Below are 24,958 nucleotides of genomic sequence, written 5' to 3'. Positions count from 1 at the left end.
ATACATGCGTTATCCCGATCTTTCCACATTGTTTCTGCACATTCCATGATCTCCTCCGAAACATTATTTGCCCTCGCTTGTCTCCAATCACTCTTCTTTGCCTTCATCCATTTAATCTTTTATTTTCATTATTTCCTGCTTTTCCCCCTTTAGTACTTCTTCTAAGATTACTTTAGTTTCTTCCATTAGTTCTTTCATTTTCTGTACTTTTGTCTCTATCGTTAATCCCATTTCTTCCATCTTCTGTGTTTTCGGTCATCATGTCCTATTTTACATTCTTTTTTACTTGCCGACATTTCTCTTTTTTTTGTCTTTCTGAGCTGCCCTTAGATCCTGTATTTCTTCTGATTTGCTCGTTCGGTTCTTTTTCCCCTCCGCAAGTCATTTTACTCCCTGTTTAAGTCCATTTATCTCTTCATTAAATCCCATTTATCTCCTCAATCATTCAAGCCACACCTATCCCCATCTTGTTTAAGACACCATCCACATGCTTCCTCACCTCTCACCGTACAGCCTCATGCATTGCGGCTATCTCAGTTCCCATAGCCTTCACATCAGCCTTTACCTCTGCCTGCCCCACATACATGTCAAGCCTTATTCCAGCCAGCCTGTCCCTCCTCTATTTTCATCGTCATCTGCGCCATTCGTTGACTACTCAACCACAACATCTGGTTTCTGCCGGAATGCGATGGCAACAGTGACCCACTATTCCGTGGCATTAGCGCTGCTTTTTCCACAGGCTGGGGAGGGGGGAGGTGGGGTTAAGGCTTGCGTGCTTGATCACTATTGGCACCTCTACCACTGCTCCTCCTGGTCCTACTCCTACAATGTTTCATTCATTTATAGCTTCCTGGGCCGTTAGCCCCTCTAAATCCTCCTCAAGTAAGCCCACCATGTCCTGCTTACCTTGGCATGACATCGCTGTATAATTATTTTGAGTACAATTTCACTCTGCACTCCTTCCAATTCTTGGGGAGCCGCTGGTAGCACCCCAGATTTGACTCTCACTCCTGACATCAATTGTCCCGGATGCAGGGTTCTCCCTCTTTTATAAACATATTTCCTTTTGCTGCCAAACGGTTTGGCGGTGACAATTGGGGTTCTTGCCCTCAATGCACACCCATATTTGTTGTTATGAGATAGAGCCTAACGCAAAGCCTTTAAGGCCACTCAAAGTGAGGCCTACACAAAGGAAAGTATAGATATTAGACATTAGATAGAAAGGAATGATCTATTGACATTATTATTGAATTGAGGAAGGTTGGGAATGAGGGGAAAGCAGGATGCAGGTAGTTCCAGAGTGATGCTGTGTGGGGGAAAAACAAACCAGAAGAATACCTTACAGTCTTACTCCTTGGGACAGATATAGTGTATGGATGGGAAGAAACTGCCAAACATGTCGAGCGACTGAAAGTATGCTCAGGTGGAACAACCTGATCGGCCCCTAGCTCCTCTCCAACTCCAAGCTCCTCTCCAACCCCTCGCTCCTCTCCAACCCCTCGCTCCTCTCCAACCCCTCGCTCCTCTCCAACCCCTCGCTCCTCTCCAACCCCTCGCTCCTCTCCAACCCCTCGCTCCTCTCCAACCCCTCGCTCCTCTCCAACCCCTCGCTCCTCTCCAACCCCTCGCTCCTCTCCAACCCCTCGCCCCTCTCCAACCCCTCGCCCCTCTCCAACCCCTCGCCCCTCTCCAATCCCTCGCCCCTCTCCAACCCCTCGCCCCTCTCCAACCCTTCACTCCTCTCGCCCCTCTCCAACCCCTTGCCCCTCTCCAACCCATCGCTCCTCTCCAACCCCTCGCTCCTCTCCAACCCCTCGCTCCTCACCAACCCGCTCTCCTCTCCAACCCCTCGCCCCTCTCCAATCCCTCGCCCCTCTCCAACCCCTCACCCCTCTCCACCCCCTCGCCCCTCTCCAACCCCTCGCCCCTCTCCAACCCCTCGCTCCTCTCCAACCCCTCGCTCCTCTCCAACCCCTCGCTCCTGTTCAACCCCTCGCTCCTCTCCAACCCCCCGCCCCTCTCCAACCACTCGCCCCTCTCCAACCCCTCGATCCTCTCCAACCCCTCGCTCCTCTCCAACCCCTTGCTGGAATGAATGCCAGTTTAAACAGGATTACCTTTACTTCCGTATAATAATGATGAATGAAATAATAACGAAGAAATATCTGTCGGCAATTTCCCGTCTGTGGCGATACGTGAACGAAGCTATGCCCCTCTCTCCACATCATTGTGACGACATATAAATTAAATATTTAATCGTGACGATTGTCATCAAATGGAAAAGTCCATCACGAATTTTTAATATATCTCTCCATTTTCCCGTCTGTTATTTTAGGCGGTATGACCGACCGTGCCGCGATTTAAAATATATATATCTCGGCAATTTTCCGTGTGTGCGTGAATGTTCTCAATTATTTCTGACACCGAGTCTAAAACCATCGATAACAATTAAATCAGATGGTGAATTCGAGATAAAATCGTGAGGGTGACTCAATGAATGGGCTTTATTTTACAGGCCTTTGAGAATTCATTTCGTTCTATAAACGGAAACTTTCATGGGATTATCTTCCCGGTTTTTTTTCAACCGATTCTAAAACGATGTTAGCGACTGTTAAAAATGAAATGATATATCGAATTAGAGTTGAAATAAACCTGTGTGAGAGAGAAAGACAGCACGGGCCGAACTAAACAGGCCTCAAAGCTATTCGATTTAATAAAATGGTGGATATTTGTTTGCATGAAGGCTCTCCAAGAATGGGTGGAGCTACTCTGCAAACGGAGTAAGCCAACCCCGGACAGACAGACAGACAGAATCAGCTTCGCCTATTATAATATAGATGCTCTGCTTTTTCTGCTCCCGGACCCTTCGCCTTCTGCCACTCCTTGAACTTCTTCCTCTTCTCGTCAATCCTCTTTCCAACTTCATCATCCCACCACCATGTTTCCGAGTGCCTCGGTGGTCCTTTTGTCCATCCACATGCCTCACCAACGGCTCCCAACAGACTATCTTTCATTGATATCCAACCACTTTCAAGCTCAACCACATCATCCTCTACCCTACTCAGCCTCTCTTTTAATGCCTCCCTTACTGTCACCTCTTTCAACCTCCACACCTTCATTCTTGGTTGGTACTTCACCCGCCGAGCTCTCCTCGCACCTTTCACCCTTATGTCGCAGACAACCAAGTGGTGCTGTGAAACAGCCTCCTCCCCCGGGATCACGCACCATCACGTTGTGAACGGTTGTCGTCGACCCACCTGACGTGTATGTAACAAGCTTATTATCCTCTTTCTGGAACAGAGTATTACAAATCAACAAATCAGCTCCATCAGCAAACTCAAAAATCCTTTCACCTTCTCCATTTCTCACACAATACCCGTAACCCCCATGAACTCCCTCAAAACCGTCTATACTCCTTCCCACATGTCCATTTAGGTCTCCTCCTACCACAACAACTTCCTCATCTTACAAATTTTCCATCAGCTTCTCGATCACACACCAGAACTTGTCCTTCTCTTCATCGCTCCGACCAACCTGCGGAGCATACCCTGAGATGACGTTCACCAAGAGCTTTCCAATCATCATTTTCACCATCAACCTTTCACTCACTCTAGTCACACTGTCTACAAACTCCTCAGAAAACAGGACACCAACACCATTCACGCCCTCCGGGCACCCTTGACACACAAACTTGTATTTCTGTCCCTGCCTACCCTTCACCATTCTCACACCACTTCCCTTCCATCTCGTCTCTTGCACACAACATATGTCCACTCTTCTTCTGATCAATACTTCCACCACTTCTCCTGATCTCCCTGTCATTGTCCATACATTCCATGTCCCAAACCTCAGAAACTGATCTCCACTTCGGGCTGTACCCTGCCCATATGTAGTTGTAATTGTCATGGTTCTCTTTTTGAGGAAATGTTTTTATGGCTGGATGCCCTTCCTGCCGCCAACCCTGTTAGTTGCCTTTTGCGACACACAGGGAATTACCAGTGAACTCAATTTACCGACCTCAGAAGGATGACAGGCTGAGTCAACCCCCATGGCGTTAATTCAGCGATCGACCGGGAATCTAACCCAGGATCCTAGGATCCCAAGCCGGCACCCTAACCACGAAGCCAACACCAGGCTTCACATGATCAAGTCTAGCCAGTTTAATATTTATCAAATCAAACCCCTGGTGTGTATTGATAACTGTTGCAAACTCAAACAAGGAGCCAATGAACACCCCTTCAACCTTTGGCATCAACCTAAGTTTATTATGACATTCATCTCCATCCAGTATATTGATGAATAATACATTATCATTTTGTTCCAAGTATTTCTTTTGAACCAAGATAAAATGATACACCTCTCTTAATGACCTTGTTTGACCACCCCCCAAGCCACATATCATTTTAAGATTATAGTAAATTATTTTCCCCTCGATTTCTTGACAACCATCAAAATTTTCTGTCCACTCCAGGATATTATCTCCCAGAGCCTCCAACTTATTAGTATTTAAATTTATTCTTTTATTTGTTTTATTTACCTTCACCCCCGTTATCTCCTCAATTATACCTATTTGGTATTTCTCACATTCGTTATGCTTTCCATTTATGTACCAAGGTTGATTACACCTCCATTCCTTGATTTGGTTATAACCTGGTTCAATCATCTATATAATGGTAAAAAAGGCGCCGGTAGCCTGTTATAATCCCTAACCCCCCCCCCCCCTTAAAAAAAAAAAATTATCACTTATAACCATAAAGGACACAATCAATTCCATTCTCTAAAATAAATCTCTCATCATCAAAAGCCCCCAATGCTTTCTTATTCACCTCTTCAGTACATAGCTCATGCTTATAACTTCTTATCGTATTCATTTTTCTAAACTCTTCTTTCTTTAAAGTTAAACAATTATAATAATTTTCAAAGTTTATTGTTTCTTTAATTACACCTTTCTGTATTCCTTTTAACTTGTATGCAACTTTGTCTTCTGCAATTCTTTTGAATAAAATGAACCTAAAATCTCTTCTCCATGTAAATCATACAATTTATAAGTCCAAGGAACTGATTCCATTACATCAACAATTTAAAAAAGCTCAGTGGTCCATCTCTGTGTATACCCCTTCTCAAAATGACTTTTCCATCTGTATATTCGTACAATATCACCAACTTTGAACTTAGGTTTTCTCAAATTAATCTCCTTTTCATATTCTAATTTTGTAAATGTTTCCGATGGTTTTGATTTAGTTGATGAATGACCTGTATTATTATTGTAATTATCTACAATATCCTGAATTAAATATACCCATTGTTGAGAACTGAGTTGTGTGAATTTTTTGTATAGTCTCTCTTTCAAAGTACGATTAAAACGCTCAATAACAACTGCCTTCCCTTCATTAAAGGTGCTGTATAATTTAATACCCTCCCCCTTAAGAAATTTTATGAATATTTTGTTATCGAACTCTGTTCCCTCATCAGTCCACAACGTCTTTGGTTCCCTTTTGCTTTTACTAAATATTCCACTGAAAGCTAACATAAGAGTATCACCCCTTTTGTTTTTTTAAAGGAACAACCCAGGCAAATCTACTCCTCAAATCAATAACGGTTAAAGCATACTTGTATCCATGATCATTATTCAATTCAATTGAATCAGCGGACCAGATGTGGTCGGTGCCTTTAGAATAAACCTTCCTTCTATTAAACTTTGTGATTGTAGGTTTATGCAATTCATCAGCCAAAAGCTCCTCAGTCTTGACAACATCATTAGAGCTTAATAGTTTTTTGAGGGTGAATAACCAACACCAAGTTTCAATTTAGCACTTATCAATTTTTTCACAATAAACCTATCAACTTTCTGTCTCAACGTTGGATTTTGTATCAAAGACAAATTATACAACATTTCTCTGTCTGCTTCATGTTTTTCATCCAATGTAGTGGTATTCCCATAAGCAATATCATGCTTCATACACACTTCATCAACCCTATTTATAGGTTTCGACCAAGGTTTAGGATTGTCAGCCTCATCTAATCTTTTATCCAGGTTTGTTCAAAGACCACAGAAAGAATATCCAGGTAGATGTAGTTCCCCAGGAATTCCAGTTGTTGTAAATTTACTTCCTGACAGAAACTTTTGTATGTCTCCTCCACTTTTAGGAGAGATGAATTGGCACTTTTTAGAGCCACACACTTGACATATTCCTTTTTGATAAACTCTATTATTTTTAGCTTTAACATGAGATATTTTTAGATTTAGTTTTCTTTTTACATTTGAGACAATAACTCATATTTATTTATCAGAAAAATTCCTAGAGAGTACGAAAACCTTTTTGGTTTTCAACATATACATTTCTATCTTGATTTTTAAAACATAAAGAATCCTTAGGAATGCCTTCACTCTCTCCTCCATTTATTTACAAATAAAACTAACTGAAGTCAATAACACCAACATCATCAACCACATAATCTTTTTCTTCTTCTTCTTTATCCCCACTTTCTCGTTTAAATCTCCTCCCTGAAAGTGATGGAACAGTTATTCCTGAAACAAATATTTCCATTAGACTTTTCATTTCTTTATTTTCCTCCTCAGTGCATTGAGTTTGATTTATTTGCTGTAATACCTTCAATCTTTTATAAATCTCACTGATTTCCATCTTTTTATATTTTTCCTCCCTCTCTCTTTCCTACCTCTCTCTCTTTCCTCCCTCTCTCTCTCTTTCCTCCCTCTCTCTCTCTTTCCTCCCTCTCTCTCTCTTTCCTCCCTCTCTCTCTCTTTCCTCCCTCTCTCTCTCTTTCCTCCCTCTCTCTCTCTTTCCTCCCTCTCTCTCTCTCTCTTTCCTCCCTCTCTCTCTCTCTTTCCTCCCTCTCTCTCTCTCTCTTTCCTCCCTCTCTCTCTCTTTCCTCTCTCTCTCTTTCCTCCCTCTCTCTCTCTTTCCTCCCTCTCTCTCTCTTTCCTCCCTCTCTCTCTCTTTCCTCCCTCTCTCTCTCTTTCCTCCCCCTCTCTCTCTTTCCTCCCCCTCTCTCTCTTTCCTCCCCCTCTCTCTCTTTCCTCCCCCTCTCTCTCTTTCCTCCCCCTCTCTCTCTTTCCTCCCCCTCTCTCTCTTTCCTCCCCCTCTCTCTCTTTCCTCCCCCTCTCTCTCTTTCCTCCCCCTCTCTCTCTTTCCTCCCCCTCTCTCTCTTTCCTCCCTCTCTCTCTCTTTCCTCCCTCTCTCTCTCTTTCCTCCCTCCCTCTCTCTTTCCTCCCTCTCTCTTTCCTCCCTCTCGCTTTCCTCCCTCTCGCTTTCCTCCCTCTCGTTTTCTTTCCTCCCTCTCGCTTTCCTCCCTCTCGCTTTCCTCCCTCTCTCTTTCCTCCCTCTCTCTTTCCTCCCTCTCTCTTTCCTCCCCCTCTCTTTCCTCCCCCTCTCTTTCCTCCCCCTCTCTTTCCTCCCTCTCTCTTTCCTCCCTCTCTCTTTCCTCCCTCTCTCTTTCCTCCCTCTCTTTCCTCCCTCTCTCTTTCCTCCCTCTCTCTTTCCTCCCTCTCTCTTTCCTCCCTCTTTCTTTCCTCCATCTCTCTTTCCTCCATCTCTCTTTCCTCCCTCTCTCTTTCCTCACTCTCTCTTTCCTCCCTCTCCTTTTTCTCCCTTTCCTCCTTCTCCTCCCTCTCCTTTTTCTCCCTTTCCTCCCTCTCCTCCTCCTCCCTCTCCTTTTTCTCTCTTTCCTCCTTCTCTCTTTCCTCCTTGTCTTCTTCAACTCCTTCCTCATCCATCGCTACCCTTGAGTTTGAGCCCCAAAGAATATCATACATATATTCATCTGGATTTTGAGATATCCTTGCATCTGTAATTATTTTTCTCATAATAGGATACCAGTAAGATTTGTTGATGATTTCTAAAAGTGTTTTATATTTCATAACTTTGAGAAGTTCATTTTTATTTAATATTTTAATCAAGCCTCTATTTGTGGGTTTAGCAATATCAGTGTAAGGCCAGTTTTTAATTACAAAATTCCCATATATATGTTCCAATTCATAAGGTATGTAAAACTGAGCACCCTTTTCTTGTAGGTATCCCTGAATACAAAAATTATAATTCTCTTGTAGTCTTCTCCCTGCCATTTATGTATCAGAAATATATGTGAGATTAATATTATGACAGGTAATACCACCCCATCTTCCCACTACCAAATCGGTTTGTATTCCTTGGCTTTCTATCTTTATCTCATTACCTTCCTTCTTTGTCATGCAAACCATCGCTATGCTATCATATATTTTTTTTATTTCCTAACTCATGTATTTGTTGTTTGCTAATTGTACTTCCACATAACTCCTTATCCTCACCAAGCGCATAATATTGTTACGGATCTCTACGTCGGCCTTTATCCCCTTAAGAAGGGGGGATTAATCCCCTTGTTTATGACTGACCGACATGAGTCCTGAAGTTGCCCAGCTCCCTCCGGAGAAGCAGGTGAGCAACCCCGTTCGAGACCGCGGACAAGATGTTAATTACCGAGCGGCTCAGCAGCTGCGGCACGAACCATTAACAGAAACTAGACCCGATTCTTATTCGTTGGCCAAATCGTGCCACAGGTAATCAATGGGGAAATCACCAAGACGAACCGGATGAGAATGAAAGAAAGCAAGGTAGGAAGAACAGGATTTATTACTAACTATTATGTACAAGACCAAAGAAACCAAGGAAGAAGGAAAAATACGAAAATAAAGACAGAAAGGAAAAGAAGACAGTGCAATACTAGCTTACCTATACAAGCTTACTTATACCCCAGGACAAGACACACAAAACAGACGACAATCAGACTTACACAAATGGGGAATGAAGGCAGAAATGAATGGCAGGAGGTGAATGGCTGGACGGATGAGGTGGGATCACAGGGCGGGAAGGCTGCGGGTCCGGTCGGTGTCACGGCACGGCTCGAAGTTGCGGTGGTCAAAGCTGTAGTGGTCAAAAGCTGCAGTCGGGTCGCGCATCTGCTGCGCATCACTTCCCGCAGTCCTTCCGCACCCCCTTTTATGAGGCACGTTGCAATCAAGCCGCCGGCCTTTTAGAAACGTCCATCGGTGAGCTCGCCTCGGCCTTGATTGGTCGCGAGGGCTCACCGATCCCGCCCCTCGATGAGGCGCTGGCAGGGCCACGCCTTGTACCTGGCGCTTGGCTGACTCCTCCCACCTTCTTCTCCGAGCTGACCGCGTGCGTAATGGAGTTTGGGGTGAAGAAAACCGCCCAATGCACTGGCAAATGCAGTTGGCAATAAAGGCTTTTGGGGGAATTTGAAAAGGGAATCTGTCTTATTCGATTCAGTGCAATGCAGTGTCAATTAATGGGTAAGAGAGCCTTAACCTGGAACACCGAATAAGGAAATAACTATAAGAGAGGTATATGGTGGCCTACGTGCTTGTACATGGATTAACTAAGGGGACGACCTTTGACCTTTACAATTAAATGGAGGTATTTACAAGGAATCATTACATTTACAAAGGGTGATATTTACAAACATTACACAGGATTCTCAAATCCGCAACAGTGCACCCTCATCCTCCAGTCACGTCCCGGGCCTATAAAACTTTAACTTAGTGTGGCACGTAGGTGTAATTCCCTCTACAATTAACCTGACCCTGAGTGTGACAGTTTTAAAACACAAATAAATATGTCCCTCTGCTGCATTGCACTCTGCCTAACAGATTCACGCCCACAGGATAACCGAATTGCGGAATGGTTTTCAAACTACACATGAACGGTGGGGAGCATTATTTACAAGTGACGCTGATTGTATTTACACTGCAACCCAGGACCTGCGATTCTTTCTGGGGGGGAAGACAGCCTGCGCTGCATCGACGCACCAGCACCAACAAAGAGCACCATAAAGCCCCATCATGCACAGTCACCACAATTCATAATAAAAAACAACCAAACCCTGCTGGTGGTCTTGCTCTTCAGCTCCCTCTGCTGGCCAATGTTCTTCCAGATGTTGTCTTTCTTCGTCTTCTTGCTGGCGGCCTATTTAGACATAATAAAAAGCAAAAAACGTGTCCACTTTTTATTTATGGCCCACAGGGGCCGACTATGGGTGGTTCACCTGTGTGGCATAGGTGCCACGTCACCGAGGTCTGCAAGCAAGATCCTGAGCCATCGTGGCCGGTTCCAGCAGAGGGGCCATGCCCCAACCCGTGGGGTCCATGAGTGGTGCTCAGCCACAGACATGTGGTCCATAAGTGGTGCATCGATGCAGGCAGCTGGTTGCGGGGTTTCGGGCACACAATGGCGGACTCCCGCACGCTCCCCTCGGTGCCCAGAGAGCACGATCCATGGGTTGGGGAAGGAAGACAGAGAGGGCAGGTTAGCGAGGGGTAAGGGCGCAAGGGTACACATCAATAAAGGCAATGCAAGGTGAGGTGCGCCTGGAGACCGAGCGGAGAAAAGCTCGTCCCTATCGTACGTCACCCCCCTGTTACCTACTCTACCCTCGCCCTTACCCATATTTACAAAAATCTACACCCTTACCAATTCGTCACTACTGTCTCGTCTTCCCCATATTTCCCCTAATACCAAATTCGTCACCACAATCCCTCTAATCCAAAATTTGCCCTCACCAATTCATCATCAATCCATCTTAAGGAGGAAGAGATATGAGAAGAGATATGAGAAGAGATATGAGAGATATGAGTATGAAGAGATATGAGAAGAGATATGGAACATCAAGTACAATGTCACACCCACGTCATGATGCGTCTCACAATCCAAACATTTGCACACAAAAACCAATGACATGGCACGGCGTGGCGTTCTGTCACCTCAGGTGAGTGGATGTAGATGGTGCGAGAAGATTCATAATCCTAACTATCCTCTAAATGACCTTAATACACTTTACACTACCCGGGGTCTTTCCCTGCCAAACCATTGGCCATCTTACTCTATGGGTTCTACAAACCAATTCCCATTGACCAAACTGTGGTGCTTCATCAATTTGGGGTCTCACTCCCCCAAGTTTTCACTACTGTGCCTTCGCACAATTTTGGAGCTGGGTCGTGTGGCTCTACCAGCAGGTCCTACCTACTTGCGCACCTCCGCCACCCGAGCTTATCATGCTCCTTACCACTACCCTAAATCGGGGAAGGCCCCTCCTGGCTCTCTCACCCCTCTTATGCCCTCTCTGGCTTTGGGCTACCCAGGTCCTTCTCTTGGATCCTCGGGCCCCGCTGAACACTATCCTACCTGGCTACCAGAGCCTACCTGCGGCCTCACCTGGCCGACAAACTACCAGTGGCGGAGTGCCCGAATAACCATACATACCGATTAAGCCCACACGCCCAGCCATTTCCACCGACTCGTGCACCCATCTAAGCACTTCCTTGCCACTACCTGCACCACAGATGCCAATATCCAACCACAATTTACCTACTCCCTCTACCTAACTCTTAAACTACCCTCCCCTGGTATTCGTGATAGGGGTCCACTTTTCCCCCATTCACACCTTCGCACCATCCACTCCACTCCACATTTTCCACCATACTCACTCCACACCATCCATTCCACACACCATCCATTCCATACTCCATATATTCCATACAAGCTATTCCACACAACCATTCTCACCTGGATTTGCACACCTGTGCGATCACACCTGGTGCTTCCTGCACCCTCCTTCCTCCAGGACCATTTGTTTAACACAACACACAATCACTCACTCATACATTGCTCCATACACTTCCACGCTCAATACAATCCACAATCACCATTACTCACTCATACATTGCTCCATACACTTCCGATTCTCAAACACACGGCATCATCTGATCTAACTGCTCCCTTCTGACTTAGTGCTCCCCGTCTTCCCTTTAAACTAAGCACATACCACGTCGTTATCATCCAAACTAATCTCTCTGCGTCCCCACTACCTGTATAATTGTCGCTACTTAACGCTACCGTTATCTATGGTCCTTCTTCTCTAGATCCCTATCATTTTATCCTAACCCTCCCGGGCTAGTTTTCACTGCCAAACCCCATAAAACTATAGCTCCTTTGCCCCCATGTGAGGAATGGCAGAGTTGCCATCCCACCACATCGGGCATGTCCCCCTATCAATTTTGCCCATCCAATTTCCTGCAAATCAAAAATTTGCCAATCACTGCCAATCATTTCTACCCATCAAATTTGCCAATCATTTCTGCCAATCATATTCCATATTCCTACAAAATGTCCTTTGACTTGAGCCTCAGTGCGTCGTTATATCCTCAAAGCCCGGCTTCGCGAAGCCGAGCAATGGGTGGTTCGTTGCCTGCAGGTGGATCCGTCCGGCATTCGGTGCAAGGAAGGGGGGCTTACTTGGACCGAGATTCCACGCACCATCCCGGCACGGAGCCGTTTGATGCCCCAATCTCGGCCGGCCGGAACGCCGCAACCACAAGGGGCCGCCGTGCCGACCCTTCCAACCTGTTCTCGAACCGGCCCGCCCGCTCCGCCTAGCGGAGCATGGACGCGACCGTTCAGAGCGAGGCCCGGCGTGATTCGCGCACGGCGGTTCTTTTGAAACCGCCGTGGTTACGATCTCCGCTGGTTCCCGCAGCACCCAAAGCCCGGCACGAACCGAGGGCCCTCGTCGGCTAACCGTCGGCCTAACTGCTCACCCGGTTAACGTCGATGCTTCACCTGCATGCTCACACCACGTGTTCCGTTCCTTATTCACACATTCAGGCGTCTCCATACACTTCGTTATTGTACCTTCTCCTACACAACACCCAGGTACACTCATTCCGCTCACAGACTTTGTCACACACCTGACCACCGCACACCTTGGCACACACTCGTCGTTCGCACACCTCATCAACACACCTCCTCGGTCACGTCCTCTGTGACAACCACGGGTGTGCACTCTTCCGCACACCCAATCACATGCTTCACTACCAACTCAAGTGTGCATTCCCACACGCGCTCGACCATTCCAGGTGTACATTCTTCCATTCCAGGTGTGCATCCTCTCTCACCTGCTACAACCAACTCGTGCTCCGTGTCACTCTCGTCACTCTCACCACCACACTCGGTCGCGCATTCACCCTCACTCTTGGCAACGCACTCTGTAATCATGCACCCGTCCGTAACACACTTTTCTTGTGCATCCTCTCATGCACACTCTCCCGTTACGTCCTCCGTAACACTCACCACAGGTGTGCACTCTTCCGTTACATCCCCTGTAACACTCCCCATCACACGCTTCAAGGTGCCCCTTTGCACCCGCGCCAACACCAACTCACTCTGGACAGCACACTAACTCCTCGGCGCGCACTTTTTCCTCACACACCCCATAGTCGGACATCCTCGCACACCTCCTCCTTCACACTCTGTACCTGTCGCACACCTTACCAGCGGCCTCTCACGAACGCCCGGGTCTACACCAACACCCAAGCTTACTGAATCTCCCCTCACACCATATACATTTCCGAGTATATCGCCACTCACCTCGGCACCTCGTCTTCGCTCCTCCTCTGCCACCTGCAAACTTTTTATTTGGTTAGTAAGCACATCATCATGATTTGAGCAGACCTTGTACATAATCCATCACTTCCTCCTTTATCTCTCTCTTAGTTTCCCTCAGTCTCTTTTTAATTTCACTCACCCCCTCTTCCACATCCTCTAATTTTTGTTTCACCTCTTTTATTTCCCGGTGCGCCCCCTCAATTTCTTCCTCTAATGCCACCTTGGTCATTTATATGTGCGTCCTGACTTCCCATTCTTTCATCTCCATTGCCTCTGTCACCTCGTACAACCTCTTTGCCAACCCCTCATGTACCATCTGACATTCCCTCTTTGTCGCTATGAGTTCTTTTTTTTATCTCCTTCTGTGTCGCCTTCAACCCCCCGATTACTGCAGTGTTCTTCTCCACTTGCTCCCCTAATTCCTTTTGTCCCACAGTCAGCTGCTCTACTCCCCTCGTCAGATCTTCTATGCCCCCCTGTAACCTAGCCGTACTATTTCTCACCTCTTTCTCCATACGCTCCTCACCCCGCTTTACCTCCTCGCGTACCCCCGCGATCTCCTCGCCCACACCTCGTCTGATATCCTCCCCCATTTCTCCCATCTCTTTGGTAGATGCTGCCCTCATCTGCTCCAAATCATTCCTCTGGGCATCCAATTTGGTTTCTAACCCGATTTTCACCTCCTCCATCTGATTCCCCATCTGTTTAATTTCCCGGGCAGATTGCTCCCCTATTTCCCTCAATTTGCCTTCCATGGTGTTTTCTAACCCCCCTAACCCATTCTTCACCCCTTCCATTTGGTTCTCCTGGGCAGCCATTCTGTTTTCCAACCCCGTTAACCCCTCCTTCATTTCCCCAATTTGATTACCCACATCATTCAGTTAGCCCCCCAATTTACCTTGCAGCCCTTCCAACCTGTTGTCTAACCCCTTAAATTTATTGTCTAAACCCTCAAATTTGGCTTCTAGCCCCCCGATTTGATTTTCTAATCGCTCCTCCATCCTTTGTTCTAGACTACCCAACCCGTCTCTCAATCCCCCGATTTGATTGCCCATATCATTCCTCAAATTGTTTAACCCATCTTCCACCCATGATGTTAGCTCTTTCACGAGCCTCGATTCAGTATACCAATATATATATATATATATATATATATATATATACATATATATATATATATATATATTATTTATATTTATATATATATATATATATATATATATATATATATATATATATATATATATATATATATATAAATAATATATATATATATATATATATATATATATATATATATATATATATATATATATATATATATATATATATATAAATAATATATATATATATATATATATATATATATATATATATATATATATATATATATATATATATATATATATATATATATATATATATATATATATATATATATATATATATATATATATATATATATATCTGGCCACCCATTTCTCTTCGCTCTCGGGTGTATTTATCACTTTGGGCATCCAACTTTGCCATCATTTGAATCATAAAGACTCGCATGTACTCTGGCATCTCAGGCTCGGCTGCCGTGGCCATGTGCGAGCCGCCCTTTTGTGTGCCTCCCACCTCGTGCGCGAGGGCGCCATCTTGTGCCCCTGAAACCTCCGCCACCACATACTCATTGCTCTCCTCCTCTCTCTCCCCCATATACATTTCCCTGGGGTCCTGGGGTCCTGGGTCGCTTCTACCCTCCCCCTTCTAACTCACCCACCTGCATCCTGTCGCCTTGATTATCCATGGCACGATTTTTAAAATTTGAAATATAAAATAAAATTTTGGCCACTCGTAATTTTGAGTGCGTTAAGCGCACTTCAGGTCCGAATCTCACTCCTGACACCAATTGTTACGGATCTCTACGTCGGCCTTTTTCCCCTTAAGAAGGGGGGATTAATCCCCTTGTTTATGACTGACCGACGTGAGTCCTGAAGTTGCCCAGCTCCCTCCGGAGAGGCAGGTGAGCAACCCCGTTCGAGACCGCGGACAAGATGTAAATTGCCGAGCGGATTAGCAGCCGCGGCACGAACCATTAACAGAAACTAGACCCGATTCTTATTCGTTGGCCAAATCGTGCCACAGGTAATCAATGGGGAAATCACTAAGACGAACCGGATGAGAATGAAAGAAAGCAAGGTAGGAAGAACAGGATTTATTACTAACTATTATGTACAAGACCAAATAAACCAAGGAAGAAGGAAAAATACGAAAATAAAGACAGAAAGGAAAAGAAGACACAGTGCAATACTAGCTTACCTATACAAGCTTACTTATACCCCAGGACAAGACACACAAAACAGACGACAATCAGACTTACACGAATGGGGAATGAAGGCAGAAATGAATGGCAGGAGGTGAATGGCTGGACGGATGAGGTGGGATTACAGGGCGGGAAAGCTGCGGGTCCGGTCGGTGTCACGGCACGGCTCGAAGTTGCGGTGGTCAAAGCTGCAGTGGTCAAAAGCTGCAGTCAGGTCGCGCCTCTGCCGCATCTGCTGCGCATCACTTCCCGCAGTCCTTCCGCACCCCCTTTTATGAGGCGCGTTTCAATCAAGCCGCCGGCCTTTTAGAAACGCCCATCGGTGAGCTCGCCTCGGCCTTGATTGGTCGCGAGGGCTCACCGATCCCGCCCCTCGATGAGGCGCTGGCAGGGCCACGCCTTGTTCCTGGCGCTTGGCTGACTCCTCCAACCTTCTTCTCCGAGCTGACCGCGTGCGTAATGGAGTTTGGGGTGAAGAAAACCGCCCAATGCACTGGCAAATGCAGTTGGCAATAAAGGCTTTTGGGGGAATTTGAAAAGGGAATTTGTCTTATTCGATTCAGTGCAATGCAGTGTCAATTAATGGGTAACTGAGCCTTAACCTGGAACACCGAATAAGGAAATAACTATAAGAGAGGTATATGGTGGCCTACGTGCTTGTACATGGATTAACTAAGGGGACGACCTTTGACATTTACAATTAAACGGAGGTATTTACAAGGAATCATTACATTTACAAAGGGTGATATTTACAAACATTACACAGGATTCTCAAATCCGCAACAATATTCTTCTTTACGAGACCGATTAAAATCATGTAGGTCTTCTAAGTTTATTGAAAAAAAACCAATTATACCCTAAATCAGGCATATCATACCCCCACTTATCTATTCGCATATTAACTATATCTCCTTCTTTATAAAATTCAATTGTAAGCAGAGAGTTAAATTTAATGAGGAAAGGTGTATGGTCTGTATAGCCAGGTGTTGTGGTTGTAAATTTTACTTGTTTAACAAAACGTGCTTTTTTCTCTCGGAATATATATTGCGATAAATCACTTAATCTCATCAAGTCATTCACGTCAGTAGGACCCGGATAATTGATTAATTTATAGGTATTCTTCATATATTAATATTTTACTTATACACTCAACCCTCGGCTATCGCGAACTCAGCTGTCGTGTTTCTCTGCTATCGCGGCTACCTAAAAAACTGCACAACACAAGACTATCGCGCCCCAAATACGCGCTATAGCGCACCGGAAATGGTGGAAAGGGAGCTACGTCATCACCGAACGTGGGGAAAGAGAAATCAAGGGAAATCAAGAAGAGGAAGAACTTAACTTACGCTCAGAAATTCGAAATTGTGCAGTTATAATAATAATAATAATAATACATTTATTTTATATAGCGCTTTTCAAGAAGCCCAAAGACGCTTTGACAGAGTACAAAAAACAAGTGCAAAAAGACAAAAATCAATAGGTAAATAATCAAAGCAAAAGGAAGGAGAAGGAGAAGAGAAAGTCAGGGGTTAAATGTTGGATGCAGTGTTGAACAGGTGGGTCTTGAGTGATGTTTTAAATGTGGTGAGTGAGGAGGAGTCTCTGATGGTGTGAGGTAGTGAGTTCCAGAGGGTGGGAGCAGCGATGGAGAAGGCCCTGTCCCCCCAGGATCTGAATTTGGTCCGCATGGGGGGTGGGGGGTCAGAAGGTTGGTACCAGCAGAGCGGAGGTTGCGGGTGGATGTGTGTCTGGAGAGGAGGTCAGTAACGTAGGATGGGGCCAGGTTATGGAGGACTTTGTAGGTCAAGAGGAGGATTTTGTACTGGATTCTCTGGGGGATAGGGAGCCAGTGAAGCTTGTAAAGGACGGGGGTGATGTGGTCACGGGTCCGGGAATGGGTGAGTATACGGGCAGCGGAGTTCTGAATGTATTGGAGTTTATTGGTGATTATTGAGGGTGAACCAAAGAGGAGGCTGTTGCAGTAGTCAAGACGGGAGGTGATGAAGGCGTGGATGAGGGTTTCTGCAGCCGTGGAGGAGAGGGATGGACGGAGACGGGCGATGTTTTTCAGGTGAAAGAAGGCTGTCTTTGTGATCTGTTTAGTGTATTTGTTGAAGGAGAGGGTTTGGTCAAAGATGATGCCAAGATTCCGGATGTGAGGGGAGGTGGATACTGGGAAACCGTCGATGTTGAGGGCAAAGTTATGGGTGGATTTGGTGAGCGTTTTTGGGCCAATGATGATTATTTCAGATTTATCATAGTTAAGTTTGAGGAAGTTGATTTGAAGCCAGGATTTTATTTCAGTGATGCAGTTTGTCAGGATAGAGTGGGTGGCGGTGGAGATGGACTTGGTGGAGATGAAAAGCTGGATGTCATCGGCGAAGCAGTGGAATTGGAGACCATGACGGCGGATTAAGTGACCAAGGGGAGACAGGTACAGGATGAAGAGGAGGGGGCCAAGAACTGAACCTTGGGGGACACCTTGGCGGAGGGGAGCAGTGGGGGATTGCAGTTATTGATGGAGATGAACTGGCGTCTGTCAGAGAGGTATGATTTGATCCAAGAGAGGGCAGTGCCGGTAATGTTAAAGGTGGTTTCAAGTCGGGTGAGGAGGATGGTGTGATTGATGGTGTCAAAGGCGGCACTGAGGTCGAGGAGGATGAGAATGTTGAGGTTGCCAACGTCAGAGGAGAGGAGAAGGTCATTGGTGATTTTGAGGAGAGCAGCTTCAGTACTGTGGTTGGAGCGGAATCCGGATTGGAATGTTTCAGTTGATAGACAATGGTGAAACAAAGCGAAGTGTTGGAAAGAAATTTGGGATAAATGAGTCAATAGTGCGAGGTATTTACCAAAACCATGATTATCGTAGAAACGTAGATAAGATTTAACAATCAACAGTGAAGCAAGGTGCTCCTTTATTAATACGGCACTGTCAGGTTACGAGGAGCAGTATCATGCCCACGTAAACCTCCCTCCATAAACGCCAGATCACCGAATTCTTACGGCCAGACTCGGCGTCAGGACAAGTCTAATCGGGGGACATTAGGGTAACCGCAGGGGTGGGGGGGGGGGGGGTGTCAAACGGTCAAACTGCCGTTTGAGAACTCAATCTATGATGTAAATGCGTGATAATAAGAGTTTGCCGTCAACAACCAACACACCAACCCAGTTACAATTTAAAAACATGCTGCAAAGTGTCACGCAAAGTGTGTCGCACGCACGCACGCACACACACACACACACACACACACACACACACACACACACACACACACACACACACACACCCCCACCCCCACACACCCACCACCACCCACACACCCCCACACACACAATAGCCAACGTGCAAGTTTGGCGCCAAAGTCTTGGCCTGCGGGTGGGTGGGGGGGGAAATAACTCATTTGGGTGGGCATGGCCCGCAAATTCCCCCCCCACCCCCATGACGCCGACCCTGCTTGCGGCGTCGCATCGAGGCACAGCCCTCTGTGTTTGACGAGCCCTCTGACGTTGTGCGCTTCTCTGGTGCTACAGCTGACGCAATCCTGGATGAGTTGGAGGCACGTAGGGGTGGTCAATAAGACTCCACCCAAGTCTCGGAACCTACCCAACCACCTAAGCCCCTCATCGTCCCCAAAAAGGTAAATAAAATGGTAAAAAAGTACTTTTTTTTTTACAATTTTTTATTTATTTACATATTGTGATTCTTGTTTATGGTAGAAATGGTAGAAACATATGTCTTTATGTTTACATAGGTAGGTCTTTATATGGTAGAAACACTTGGTAAAAAAGTGACAAAAATAGGTTAAATATGTGGTCAACTTGGGGGTCCTGGGACCAATTAGAATTATTACCATACGTTCTTCAGTTCGGCTATCGCGATTTCGGCTACCGCACACCGATAGCGGCACCAATTAGGCACGATAGCCAAGGGTTGAGTGTACTATATTTTTGTCGTTCAGCCTGTGCCTTCGTATAATAATTTGATACATCAATATCCTGAGGGGATTCTCCAAAGATAGAACCATCTTTCCCAACATAAGTCATTTATATTAGATTAAAAATAATATCATAAAATTTTTCATTATTGTTGAGTTGAAATAATACATATAAACATAATTGACCACAACATTTTGAATTTAATTCTTGGACTTGAAATGTTTGATAAACACCACTCTCTAAGAAATCCAGTACTTCAAGAGGAGGTGGAAGACCATACTATCAAAATAATATTTATCCTGACTATTATAAATACAAACCAAATGAGAACCATTTCCATTATTATCTTCGAAATTCAAAATAATATTCTTTGTATTTTTCGACAAGTTTGTTAATTCATCTCTCATACAGATTACCACATTATCAATATTTAGTTTTTTACAATACGGAGCTAGGTCTATGTTTGATGTTGTATTCTTTCCAAATTTTTTAAACCACTGTTCCATTTATTTATGAGAAAGACACAATACATTCCCCGGTTTAATTAGTTTAACACCCGCTTGAGCAATAGAGGAAAGCATATCTCCAACCAACAATCTAGCTTTATCAGGTAGGCTTTCAAGCTTTTGAGCAAAATCCACAATTACACCATTTCCACTAATTTGTTTCTCCAACTCTTTGTTGTGCCTTTCCAACTCCTTTTGAGCTTGTAGTTGAGCCTTCCTTTCATTAGCGGTTTTTACCGCAGCTGAAATACCTCCCGTCAAGGCTCCTGCCACACTTAAACCCGTAAATAAAGGAATTAGAAACGGGAGAAATCCTCCGTTCGTTTCTTTTATTAAATACTTTTTCAACATAGGTTTTGACATTTTTATTTTAAGATGACCAGTGTCGTTCAAAGATTTCATCTGTTCTCTCCTAAGTAAAACATCAATTCTAATGGCTCCTTTTCTTTGAATTGTATTAACATTAATAATACAAGGCTTTTGATTTTGAATAAAAGATGTTAATTTATTAAGATTGATTTGATTAACATATACCCCAGTTGGGTCTTTAACACTCATTTATTTATTTTAAAAAATCTATGTGATATTAATCATAACACCATTATCTGTATTAATCTGCAATTCTGTTTCTTCCAAAAGCAAACAATATGTATCAACTTCTTCACTCTCCACCCTTTCAATGTATAGAGAAGTATCCACTCTATTGGACTTTATAGTTTCCTTTTGAGAACTCAGGTCAATTGCGTAGATTGTATAAAGTTTTTGAAATGCAACCATATTCAAAATGGGATCTTTATTACCGTTGCTTTCACACACCTTTTGGAAAGACTTGTAGGCTTCCGCATAATCATTTTTTTCCCAATCAATTTCCAATCCATCTCGCGAGTAAAATGTACCATCAAGAGAAACCCAAAGTTGTTTCACCTTAGCATTATCACTCAGCGCATTATTCTTATCAGTACCTTCATCTCCATCTGGTTTCTTAAAAATGAGCCATAGGTATCGTGGCTTTCCTTGAAGAACACCCAAATTCCAAGTGGAGGTAGTGTGTTCGAGTTTAACGTGTTGGCATCTTATTTTAAGGTATGATACATTTAGCGGTTTCTTTGAGTTAAGTCTTCTATTCAACACCTCTTCCGTTTTAAGATGAGGAGTATATTCTCAAATATACCAACACAAATCATTAATAACAAATTTATTATCATCACTAAAAGCATTAGCAGCACCAGAAAGCAATCTATTTACAATATCATTCCTTTGTAGTTGAAATCTAATTTTAAGACCATACAAAACTTTATCATAATCACAAAATCCAAATATACCTTCGATGTCATGTCATGTCAGGATGTCACCCGATGTCACCCGCTACGATGTTTAAGGTGTACTGCTACGGTAAAACTATTCTCTGCTTTTGTTCCATCATTATACATCGCCTTCCTTTGACTATAACCAGGGTCTGCATTTGTTCCCGTTGACATATCAGGAATAAAACCTTCAACAGCTCCCTTACCCATTCTATCACTAAACGAATATGGTGTAAATTTCATCATTTCAGATGTCGCAGAGACATAATCAACCGCTTCAACCTCTTGTGTTCCAATATACAAACGGACACTATCAAACATTTTCCAGAAATCATTTACGAGTGTAGCATTAGTGTTATTCGCAGCCTTAGTGAATTTAAATTTACACAACAAGAAATTATCAGCTAGATTCAAGTAAGTTTGTTCATTATTTATTTCAAAACTTTTTGTTCCGTTTCAATTCCAGTCTGTTCCTGTTATAGCATTTACCTCAAAGTAGTCTTCCTTTTTAGTGGAGTTTGAAATGATAATCGTATCATCCAAATCATAGATACTATCAATTGCTTCCATACTTGTATTTATACAGCATTAAAATCGTTGAAACCCCGACCCAAATATTTGAATTATTTTTTGACGTTCTTGAGGAGACAATTGAGCTTTACCTTTCTTAATTGCTTTGATAGCTTGTAATTTATGAGACTCTTTTTGAGCGGCTTTTATACTCTTTATAGCACTCGCTACGTTTCCCATGGCCGAAGCGGTTGAACCTATCAGGTCCTTATGTTTAAGAATTGTTGAACCTATACCCATTAGAGTATCAATTAATCCATCTCCTTTATTTCTAAATTGTTCTCCTACACCTCGTTGTCTCTTTGTTTTGTAATATTGTTACGGTTCTCCGCCGCCCTTCTTCCCCTTACCAAGGGAGGATTAAGCCCATTGTTCTTTCTGGGCTTGGCGGAACCGAGAGACTTGAAACGCCTCTTCCGGGCAAATGCAAGGTAGGGTTTCGGGACCAAGTCTCGCTCGTACCTAAATACCCGCGCCGCCATGGAAGCGGGGAACCAAGCCTCGCACGAGCCATGTGTAATTTGAGTACACCGAGCGGATTGCGTACCACGTGGTCCGTGTAGTCACCGTTAAATATTGGACCCCGATTCGAGCGGTTCTATTCGTACCACGCTCAGTCAATGAGGAAATCACAGGAACGATCGAATGGAAGGAAGAACACAGGTTTAATTAATTATTATTCTCACGTATGTACAAGGATCGGTAGAAGCAGAGACACAGAGCAGCACTTAATCAGTCGTATCCTTAACTCCCAGACTCGGGCCCGTCACACTCACACAGGGAATTGCAGGCAGGATGATGTGCAGGCCAAACACGCCGACTTGGTCGTCCAGGAACGGCCCCGTCCGGCGCTCCACGGTCCCAGCACGTCCCGCGAAGGCAGCAAGCAGGTGGTGGAAGGATCCTCGTAGCGCGTCTCCCGAACAAAAGGCAGCCGATGAGGTAGGAATGAAAAGTACGCGTCTCTCAGCGCAGCTGGCGGTTACACAGCACGTTATCACTCGCGTAGCTCAATGCACTATATGCGGCTTGGCTTCAAGCTCAACCGAGCGTTACTTTCATACGAGCGCGTGTCCTGGTTCATGCGCGTCTTTTGCCGATCAATGCCAACTCAGTCCTCATACCTCAATTGCTGCTCGAACTCCCCTGCTCACCGCACTCTCCTTTGCTCGCCAACTCCTGCTGGCCCTGTGACGCAGTGCTGCCGCCACACCCTCTGAGCCCTGATTGGCAGCTCGCGCTTACCGCCAGCTCCTCTGCCGCCCTCATTCGGTCCCGCCCCTCCTAGGCCTGCCTCATGTTAATTCGCACCAAAAGAACCAAAGGCAGCACAAAGGTGCATGAGGCTAGGGAGGTGGGATAAGGCAATGGAAGTAGGAGAAGGACCTATTCTCCTTACTCGACTCAACGCAAAACTAAGACAGGAAAGGACTATTCTCACAAATACCAAGAGATAACTGCACTATCGCGAGGCTACATGTTGTTGTGTGACTAACTATGAGGGGGAAATTTAACCTTCATTATACTGACTGTTACCAAAACTCAAAACCGCAACAATATCCTCTACCAAGATACATACCTTTACCCTCACGATATGGTGAAAGAAACATCCCATCCCCTGTAATTATTTTATATTTTCCCAACTCGTGTTTTCTCACAATAACCATTATTTATTTCTTAGAAAACTTCACGAAGATGAATTCTACAACAACAACAACATGCATTTTAAGGCCATTTTCCCTGCTAGAGCAGGGGTTAGCCTTGCGGTCCCCATGACAATCTTCTCCATTTTGCCCTATTTTCTGCATATCTCCTTGTTAACCCCCTTGCCCGCATTTCTTCTTCCACCATCTTTGGCCAAGTCTTTCTCGGTCTTCCCCGTCCTATACTTCCTTCTACATTCATTTCCATCACTCTTCTCAACCAGTCACTTTCAGCCTTCCTCAACACATGACCAAACCATCTCAACCTGTTCCTCTTCACAACATCAATCAGAGGCTCCATTCCCATCATTTTTCGCAATTCATCATTTGTCTTCCTCTCTCTCAACGATACTCCGCACATCCATAGAACCATTCGCATTTCCACCCTTTCCAGCCTTCATTGCTGCTCTATGTTCATTACCCATGTCTCGCTCCCATAAATCATAACACTTCTCACACATGCAGCATACACCTTTCCCTTCAGCTTCAGCGACACTCTCCTCCTCATCAGCACGCCACTCAGTTCCCGAAACTTCTTCCATGCACATCTCACTCTAGGAACCATTGCCGAGTCTGATCCACCTTCTCCATTAAGCATGTCTCCGAGGTAGCAAAATGCTTTCACACCTTCCAGCTTCACGCCGTCTCCAAGATCCAACTCAACATTTCCTCCATCTGCAGCTCCCTCTGCGCACACCTTACATTTGAATGTAGCTGCCACACTGGTAAATGACCCTCTCAGACCACTACATTTTTGATGAACCCACTCAGCACACATTGTACATTGAATGGAGTTCACTCCGACACCCTTCCTGCACACAGCACACGGCCACTTCCCAGTTCTTTCCACCTCACCACATGCTTTACCACTTGCCATCACCTTTGTCTTTCCGATATTCACCTTCAGACCAGATTCATTCACCTTCATACTTTATATCATACCAAGACTTTAAAACAACGGGTGTTTATGATGAACTTGTAAAACAAGAGCAAGATGTGGATAATTCAGTTGTAGGAAGTGGATTTAATATTAGTAAAATTATTTTCTTAGACATTCACATTCTTAAATCAGATCCTCCAAAAGCCTCTTCATACATTGATCTTCCGAGGGTAATTAAACTTAAAAAGGCAATTATCAATATTCAAAACAAAGATAATAAATGTTTCCTATGGTCTG

At 44.6% G+C, this 24,958-nt stretch overlaps 2 protein-coding genes across 4 annotated transcripts in view; both read right to left on the bottom strand.

Moving 5' to 3' along the window:
• Positions 1–24,958, bottom strand: part of LOC137428879 (uncharacterized) — a 48,215-nt gene that overhangs the window by 6,446 nt on the left and 16,811 nt on the right. The gene's annotated exons all lie outside the window — the stretch shown is intronic.
• LOC144892547 (uncharacterized) lies at positions 1,133–9,522 on the bottom strand. Its single transcript, XM_078779515.1, has 3 exons — positions 7,667–9,522; positions 2,027–2,087; positions 1,133–1,182 (listed from the first exon to the last, which is right to left on the bottom strand). The coding sequence occupies exons 1-3, from the start codon at positions 8,081–8,083 to the stop codon at positions 1,133–1,135; spliced, it is 528 nt and encodes a 175-aa protein (XP_078635641.1). The 5' UTR covers positions 8,084–9,522.

Source organism: Myxine glutinosa, chromosome 6 (assembly GCF_964187855.1).
Source record: "Myxine glutinosa chromosome 6, kmMyxGlut1.1, whole genome shotgun sequence".
In the NCBI taxonomy this organism is placed as follows: Eukaryota; Metazoa; Chordata; class Myxini; order Myxiniformes; family Myxinidae; genus Myxine; species Myxine glutinosa.
Note: the sequence above shows the minus strand (reverse complement) of the source record. Positions and strands in the feature narration are given on the sequence as shown.

Coding starts and splice junctions, on each gene's coding strand:
- LOC144892547 (XM_078779515.1), bottom strand. CDS start 8,083: ATGGCAGGGAGAAGACTACAAGAGAATTATAATTTTTGTATTCAGGGA. Junction 2,088..7,666: donor AAAGAGAGAAAAAGGAGAGG/GAGGAGGAGGAG, acceptor GCATTCATTCCA/GCAAGGGGTTGGAGAGGAGC. Junction 1,183..2,026: donor GGGTTGGAGAGGGGCGAGTG/GTTGGAGAGGGG, acceptor TCCTTTGTGTAG/GCCTCACTTTGAGTGGCCTT.